This window comes from Triticum urartu, chromosome 3A (assembly GCF_056163025.1).
Source record: "Triticum urartu cultivar PI428250 chromosome 3A, HENAU_Tu73, whole genome shotgun sequence".
Taxonomy (NCBI): Eukaryota; Viridiplantae; Streptophyta; class Magnoliopsida; order Poales; family Poaceae; genus Triticum; species Triticum urartu.
In genome coordinates, this window is record NC_141875.1 from 71641332 (window position 1) to 71650358 (window position 9027).

At 46.7% G+C, this 9027-nt stretch overlaps 1 protein-coding gene across 1 annotated transcript; it reads right to left on the reverse strand.

Moving 5' to 3' along the window:
• Positions 1-574: 574 nt before the first annotated feature.
• Positions 575-1751, reverse strand: LOC125547991 (momilactone A synthase). The gene is made up of 2 exons (XM_048711711.2): positions 1555-1751; positions 575-1420 (listed from the first exon to the last, which is right to left on the reverse strand). The coding sequence occupies exons 1-2, from the start codon at positions 1656-1658 to the stop codon at positions 616-618; spliced, it is 909 nt and encodes a 302-aa protein (XP_048567668.2). The 5' UTR covers positions 1659-1751; the 3' UTR covers positions 575-615.
• Positions 1752-9027: the final 7276 nt, after the last annotated feature.

Below are 9027 nucleotides of genomic sequence, written 5' to 3' on the forward strand. Positions count from 1 at the left end.
ACACTTACGTAAAAATTGTTACATACCTTATATAATAACCAACGTGGATAAGTAGGATTGAATGTCAGAGGTTTGAGAGGCCCACGCCCATCTTCCCCCTACTTCCAATTACACATTGCCAAGTGGCTAATCACGTAAAACTGAACGTAGCTCTTCATATATGTAGCATTGCTCAAATCAGGCGGAGAGAGAATTATGGTTAGAGAGGTTACATTACTTTACGTAATTTTCTTCATAGATAGATGGAGCATCATCGGTGCAAGAACTTACAGTAATGCTACACTTATGTAGAGATAGTTACGTACTTTATGTAATTAGCAACGTGGCTAATGATCATTGGGGAAGCCGGGAAGGAGGAGGAAGGGGCCCCACCCACCTGAAAATCAGGGGGGCAGAGAAGTATATTTAGGAAGATTACGTAAACCCTTTCGTAGCTGTACGTGGATATATAATTATCGAAGAACTTAAGTTTAGTTGATGAACTGAAATTAGGGTGATGCTCTTTTATAACTGTTTAACAGATGGAAATCGAGGTGTGGAACACCACAACGTCATCAGCGACGGCGCGAGCTAGCCCGATCATGGCACGTTGGGCACTCACTGATCCCTCCACGATCAACGCGCCACGGACGGCATGCTGACAGCCTTGTGCGCGGTGAACCCGCCGTCGACGAGCAGGTTGTGCCCGGTGACGAACTTGGCCTCGTCCGACGCCAGGTACAGCGCCGCCCTCGCCACGTCCTCCGCCTCCAGCACGGCCCCGCCCAGCTCGCTCCAGTCCGTCTCCACCACCCGCCTCAGCTCCGCCTCGCCCATGCCGGGGCACATCTCGGCCATCGACCGCAGCGTCAGCGGCGTCGCGAGGGCGTGCGGCGAGATGGCGTTCACCCGCACGCCGTCGCGCGCCAGCGGGCCCGCGGCCGCGCGCACCGCGGCGATGACGGTGGCCTTCGAGACGGCGTACGCGAGGGCCGGGGCGCCGAAGGTGAGCACGCCCATCACGCTGGCCGTGCAGAGGATGCTGCCGCGGCGGCGCGGCGCCATGACGCGCGCGCCGTGCTTGATGCACGCGACCGCCGAGCGGGCGTTCACCGCCATCACGCGGTCGAAGTCGGCGAGGTCGAGGGCGCCCACAGCGGTCTGCGTCACGGACCCGGATATGCCGGCGTTGCTGTAGAGGACGTCCAGGTGTCCGTGCCGCTCCACGGCGAGGTCCACGGCCGCGGCGATCTGCACCTCGTCGGAGACGTCACACCGGACGTAGGCCGCGTCCGGGCCGAGCTCCGCGGCGACCGAGCGGCCCAGGTCGTCCTGCACGTCGGCGATGATGACCTTGGCGCCGTTCCTGATGAACTCCGTGGCCGTCGCCTTGCCAATGCCGCTCGCGGCGCCGGTGATGAGCGCCACCTTACCAGCTAACCTGTACCCACGTCGGCAGCACATCATGACGCAGAAGTTGATAAGACACTCGAAGTCCACGTCCCGTGCGCAACAACGGACAGTACGATACCAGCAGCATTGAGAGACTGGAAAGATGATGTAGCATAGAAAAACCTCTGAGAGTTGGGAGCCGTGGAGAAGCCATTGACGAAACCTGACGCTGTGAAACCTTGAACTCTGCTCGTCTCCCGGAGAAGGAGCTGCACGGCTTTGAACATCCTCTGCTCGCTATTTTTCTCTCCGTAATTGGCAGTGACGAAGGCTGTGGATCTTCGGATCAACCAGGCAGTGGCTGGTAACGGGTCTAGGCTTGAGTTCTTGGTCTTTTCGTTTGGGTCTTTGGGACCTGTCGCCTTCTCCTCGCCTGCTTTGGAAAAATCTAACCAGGAATTCCAAATCATAATCTTTGTCGCCGCGTGTTTATGGATCAGCGCAGCATCTAAGCCAATCTCGGGTAGATCACATGTCGAGAGCGCTGCTACAGGTGCGATTACGATTTTTGTGCGACGAACAATCTCAGCCGTTCATGTATCCATCCATCTTAGCCATCGTATAAAAAACACTAATTAAGCTTTGTCGTATTTTGTTAATTATAAGCAGAAGAGAGTTTTATGCACATCACAAAGATGGGAAGCCACCAATCTGTTGCTGCCGGTATGGAGTACTGCGAATGCGACTGGATCCACTAGTAGAAAATAGGGCTTTGGTCCAAACCGGGTCAGCCCATTAGTTCCGATTCAGTCCAAAACCGGGACCAATGTCCACATTGGTCCCGGTTCGTGAGCCCAGAGGGGCAGCCGGGCCACGTGGGCCATTGGTCCCGGTTCATCTGAACCTTTTGGTCCCGATTTGTGGGATGAACCGGGACCAATGGGCCTCGCTCCTGGCCCACCACCATTGGTCGTGGTTGGTGGCTTGAATCGGGACCAAAGGCTCCCCTTTAGTCCCGGCTCATGTCACCAACCGGGACCAATGAGGTGCCTATATATACCCCTCGCTCGCGAGCAGAGCACCCCAGTGCTTTGTTTTTCTCTGGGTGAGGGGGAGAGGGCTTGGTGGTGCTCTAGCTCACCTCCTGTGCACACAAGGTGTTTGATGGAATGCCCGAGCCACACTACTTAAGCTTTCTCCTCTCCAAGCTCGACCTCCAAGCTCCATTTTCCATAATATTTGTCTATGTTTAGCGGTCCGTCACGCCCCGTCCCCGTCTTCACCACCGTCGATCACCCGCGCCGAGCTCATCGCCGGCACCACCGTGGTGAGCCTCTTATTCTTATCTTCTTTCTGAAAGGAAAAATATTCTTACTTGTATGTTTACATAGATACTTGTATTATTTTCTTACTTTTATTATTGCATCTTATATAGTGCGATGGTTTTGGTATCCGCCCCCGTCGGCCCTCGTCCTGTCTATGATTCGGATGTGGTATATATATTATCTTTATAACTATTGGTTCATTTATTGTTTATGAAAATTATACCGACCAACGTGACATAGATTTTATTTATGTAGGATGTATGTGAATCGGAAATGCCAACCGACCCTATTGTCGAGAGGTTAAATTTAGTTGAAGAAGAAAACAATTTGTTGAAGGAAAAAATAAAAAAATGAGGAGGAGAAGATGATATTGGAGTTGCATGTTGCGGATGTCGTCGATGATCACAAGATCAAGATGGATGAATGCGCTTGAAGATTAGAAAGATTAGAAAATATGCCATTCATACCGAGGCTTGGTATCATTATGCCGTTGGATCAATTGTTACCTTGGTTGCGATTATGATCGCATTTGTTTTCGCATTGAAATGTTTTACATACTTTCAATGTATGGTTTAATTAATTAGATACTCTGGAGAGCTATATGTTGTTAGATGAGAACTATGTATGCACTTTGATTTTAATGTGATGATGAACTTCTATTAATTTGGACACTTAATTATATATAATGCACGCAGATGAACCGGCAATGGATGTACGGTGACAGACACACCCGCGAGTACATTAAGGGCGTGCATGAGTTTCTCGATGCGGCTGAGGCAAACAAGCAGAATGGTTTTATGTGTTGTCCATGCACTCAATGTGGGAATACGAAGTCTTACTCTAACCGGAAAATCCTTCACTCCCATCTGCTTTACAAGGGTTTCATGCCACACTATAATGTTTGGACGAGGCACAGAGAAATAGGGGTTATGATGGAAGACGGTGAAAAAGAAGGGTACGATGACAACTATGTGCCCCCTGAATACGGTGATGCTGCAACGGGGGGGAGCTGGTGAAGATCAAGAGGAACCAGACGATGTGCCCAATGATACTGAAAGTATATACCTGGACAAATGCAGGAAGAACGTGTACCTGGGCCATCGTCGATTTCTTCCAACCAACCATCAATGTCGAAAGAAAGGCAAGCATTTCAAAGGCGAGGCAGATCACCAGAAGAAGCCCGCCATGCGCACCGGTGATCACGTGCTTGCTATGGTCAATGATTTACACTACGTAATCTTTAAAAAGGGTCCTGGTGGACTAGCTGTTCCGAATGACGCTAAGGGACACGCACCCATGTGGAAGAAGAAATCTATATTTTGGGACCTACCCTACTGAAAAGACCTAGAGGTCCGCTCCTCAATCGACGTGATGCACGTGACGAAGAACCTTTGCGTGAACCTGCTAGGCTTCTTGGGCGTGTATGGGAAGACAAAAGATACACCTGAGGCACGGGAGGACCTGCAACGTTTGCATGAAAAAGACGGCAGCCTCCGAAGCAATATAAAGGTCCTGCCAGCTACGCTCTTACGAAAGAAGAGAAAGAAATCTTCTTTGAATGCCTGCTCAGTATGAAGGTCACGACTGGCTTCTCGTCAAATATAAAGGGAATAATAAATATGCCAGAGAAAAAGTTTCAGAACCTAAAGTCTCATGACTGCCACGTGATTATGACGCAACTGCTTCTGGTTGTATTGAGGGGGCTTCTACCGGAAAACGTCTGATTAACCATTGTGAAGCTATGTGCATTCCTCAATGCAATCTCTCAGAAGGTGATCGATCCAGAAATCGTACCAAGGCTAAGGAGTGATGTGGCGCAATGTCTTGTCAGTTTCGAGCTGGTGTTCCCACCATCCTTCTTCAATATCATGACGCACGTCCTAGTTCATCTAGTCGACGAGATTGTCATCCTGGGGCCCGTATTTCTACACAATATGTTCCCCTTTGAGAGGTTCATGGGAGTCCTAAAGAAATATGTCTGTAACCGCGCTAGGCCAGAAGAAAGCATCTCCATGGGCCATCAAACAGAGGATGTTATCGGGTTTTGTGTTGACTTCATTCCTGGCCTTAAGAAGATAGGTCTCCCTAAATCGCGGTATGAGGGGAGACTGACTGGAAAAGGCACTCTTGGAAGAGACTCAATAATATGCAGGGACGGATATTCTTGGTCTCAAGAAAACTACACAGTTCTACAAAACTCTACCTTGGTGACCCCGTATGTCGATGAACACAAGAACAGTCTGCGCTCCAAACACCCGGAGCAGTGCGACGACTGGATTACATGTGAACACATCAGGATTTTCAGCAGTTAGTTGGAAACACGTCCCAGAGGTGACAACACTGTTTGTGATGAGTTGTACTTGTTGTCCAAGGGACCATCTTTGACTATATTGACTTACAAAGGATACGAGATAAATGGGAATACATTTTACACGACCACCGAAGATCAAAAGAGCACCAACCAAAACAGCGATGTCCGCTTTGATGTAGCAACCGAGAGCGAAAAGGACACATATTATGGTTACATAGTGGACATATGGGAACTTGACTACGGACCTAATTTTAAGGTCTCTTTGTTTAAGTGCAAATGGGTCAATCTGTTAGGCGGCGGGGTACAGGTAGACCCACAGTACGGAATGACAACAGTGGATCTGAAAAATCTTGGGTACACCGACGAACCGTTTGTCCTAGCCAATGATGTGGCACAGGTTATCTATGTGAAGGACATGTCTACCAAACCGAGAAAAAAAAAGATAAGGAAGAGAATACATCTTACGATGAGCCAAAGCGCCACATAGTTCTTTCAGGAAAAAAGGACATCCTGGGAGTGGACGGCAAGACAGACATGTCTGAAGATTATGAAAAGTTTTATGAAATTCCTCCCTTCAATGTCAAGGCTGACCCAAGCATCCTGATAAATAATGAAGATTATCCATGGTTACGGCGCAATAAGCAAATGACACAAGCGAAGAAAAAATGAAGACTTTCTCCCGCAACTATTATAATGATACCATGCCAACTTTCTAACACACGAACATGCTACCATTGTCTGTTTTGTACATGCACATGCTATGTGGGTGAAATTATATATGATACCATCCCAACTTTCAACTTTTTCAGAGTTCATTTGAAATGCTTTCATGTCTTATGGTTCGGCCCTCGTAATACCATGACCATTAGTCCCTGGCCCATGCCAACTTTCAACTTTCAACTTTCTAAAACTAATGGCACTAACAGAAAGTTTATAATTTTGCTCCTCGCCCCTGGCCCATGACCATTAGTCCCGGTTTGTGCCACAAACCGGGACTAAAGGGTTGGTCCTCGTTGCGGGCAGAGTTTAGTCCCACCTCGCCAACCGAAGGGGGCTCACACCGGTTTATAAGCCCTTCCCTCTCTGCCTTGTTGAGCTCCTCTCAAAGTGAAAATAGATGCCCTAATAGAGAAAAGTTTAACCTAAATTCATAGTGAATTTCTCTGAAATTCATAGAAATTTACTAGGAATTTAGGTTGAATTTTCTCTATAAGCGCATCTATTCTCATTTTTTAGTAAGTTAATCACAAACTTGTGATTCAAACAATTTTCAAAGAATTCAAATTTTAACTATTCAAATTTGAAAACTAATGGCACTAACAGAAAGTTTATAATTTTTCTAAAACTAATGGCACTAACAGAAAGTTTATAATTTTGCTAACCTAAAAGCAAACAGAATTAAAAATTAAAGCAAAAAACAAAAGAAAATAAATAATGCAAAAAACAAATCAAAAAACAGGAAAAAAACTATTTTTATAGTAAAGTTAATCACAAAATAAAATAAATAAAGCAACAAAGAAAACAAAAAAAACTAAAAAAGTGTTTTCAAATTTGAAAACTAATGGCACTAACAGAAAGTTTATAATTTTTCTAAAACTAATGGCACTAACAGAAAGTTTATAATTTTGCTAACCTAAAAGCAAACAGAATTAAAAATTAAAGCAAAAAACAAAAGAAAATAAATAATGCAAAAAACAAATCAAAAAAACAGGAAAAAGCTATTTTTATAGTAAAGTTAATCACAAAATAAAATAAATAAAGCAACAAAGAAAACAAAAAAACTAAAAAAGTGTTTTCAAATTTGAAAACTAATGGCATTAACAAAAAGTTTATAATTTTTCTAAAACTAAAAGCATAAAGAATTAAAAAATAAAGCAAAAAACAAAATAAAATAAATAAAGCAACAAAAAACAAAAAAATGCCACCTACTGGGCCACCACGGCCTGAATACGACTAGAAACCCAACCATGGGCCAGGATTCAGGCCCGCAGCAGGCCCAGTAGGCCCACAGGCATTGCAGTGACAGATTAGGCCCGAAAGCCTGTAGTTGAGAGGAGCTCGAGAGGGTGGGTGTAGCAGCGTTTATAAACCACTCCCGAGCCCTCTCAACTAGCAAGGTGGGACTAAACTTTTGGGCGCGGGGCAGCACAAGGCCATTGGTCCCGGTTGGTGGCACCAACCGGGACTAAAGGGGGGCATTGGTCATGGTTCGTGGCACCAACCGTGACCAATGCCCCCTTTAGTCCCGGTTGGTGCCACCAACCGGGACAAATGGCCGCCGCTTCCCGCCCTTTGGGCTACTGAAAAGAGGCCTTTGGTCTCGGTTGGTGGCACCAACCGGGACTAAAGGGGGGCATTGGTCATGGTTTGTGCCACGAACCGTGACCAATGCCTTTGCTATATAAGCCAGCACTTAGGAAAATTTCACATTTCCCTCGCAGTTGCCCCCGACGACGCCGAGCACATCGACGCCGCCAGGCTGCCCCAACGCCCCCCGCCGCCCCGGCCGTCGCCGTCGCCCGCGCCCCGAGTCGCCGTCGCCCGCGCCCTCACCCGACGCCGTCACCCGCGCCCTCCCCCAATGCCGTCGCCCGCGCCCTCGGCCGACACCGTCGCCGCGCACCGCCGTCCCCTGCCCCGACGCGCGCCGCCCCTGCCCCGTCACCGTCGCCGTGCCGCCGTCCCCTGCCCCGACGCGTCGCCGCCTCTGTGAGCATGCACCGCACGTCTGCCGCCCCCGCCGCCGCCGTGCATTTTTTTTAATTATATATGCTATTTTTTTATGTATGTTCATATATGTATGTATGTATTTTTTACATGTTTTTATATGTATGTATGTATTTTTTCAATTGTAATGATGTTTAAAAAAAGTTTAGGTTAGTTTCATTTTATCTATATATGCTCTCTGATTTAGTACATTTTAGGTTAGTTTCATTTTAAAAAAAGTTTTATATATTTAGGAAGAAGGAATAGAAGGAAGAAAATGTTTTATATATGAGGGTCGAGAGGGGGTCGACGGTCGAGAGGGGGTTGAGAGGGGGTCATCGAACATGAGAGGAAGAAAAAAAAAGAGAGGGGTCGACGGTCGCCTAGGGGTCGAGGGTCGAGAGGGGGTCTAGGGTCGCCGAGAGGGGAGAGGAAGACGAGGAGAAATAAATAAGAAGAAGAAAAAGGAAGAAAAAGAAGAGGAGAAGAAGAAAGGAATAGAGGAGAAGAAGAGAAAAACAGAATATATATTCTATTTTCTCTTTTCTCCTCTATTCCTTTCTTCTTCTCCTATTTTTTTTCTTCTTTTTTTCTTCGACACGTGGGGGGGGGTCGAGAACGTCGGACATTCATGAGAGAGGCGAGGAAGAAGGGGAAGAAGAGGGAGAAGAAGAGGAGAGGAAGAAGAGGAAGTCTTCTCCTCTATTCTTTCTTCTCTTCTTTTTTCTTCTTCTTCCTATATGTATTAGTTTTTTTATTTAGGTTTTTAATTAGTAGATATTAATTTTGTTCATATATGTATGGATGCATGTGATATGTATGTATGTATGCATGTATTGGGTATGTTGTTGTCGATATACCCCCTACCCGATAATTTCGACATGAGGGGTCGAGAGGGGGTCTAGGGTCGTCGAGGGTTCGAGGGGTCCAGGGTCGTCGAGGGTTCGAGGGGTCGAGGATCGCCGAGGAGTCTAGAGAGGTTTCCTAGTGTCAAAGTATTGAAGAAATCCATGGCTTCATCATTAGCCGGAAGTAACCAGGGCATGACGAAGTCCTCCAAAGTTATTTTGGAATGGTGTCCCGGATAGGATAATTTGCCTTTTTGTATGAATTTCAGCAAAGGCCTTCCAAATAATGATATTTGGAAGGTTCTTGCTGAACTTTGTACCAAAAAGCGAATTATCTTATCTGGGACTCCGTTCCAAAATAACTTTGGAGAGCTTCGTACCATCATGCACCTGTTACTTTCGCCTAATGATGAAGACATGGTTTTGTTGAATCCTTTAACACTAGGCAACCTCCCGACCCCTCGGC

What these genes read in the sequence shown, in the direction of transcription:
- LOC125547991 (XM_048711711.2), bottom strand. Translation starts at nt 1,658, where the DNA reads ATGTTCAAAGCCGTGCAGCTCCTTCTCCGGGAGACGAGCAGAGTTCAA. An exon ending in ACGGCTCCCAACTCTCAGAG is followed by an intron (nt 1,421 to 1,554) that starts GTTTTTCTATGC and finishes ACGTGGGTACAG; the next exon opens with GTTAGCTGGTAAGGTGGCGC.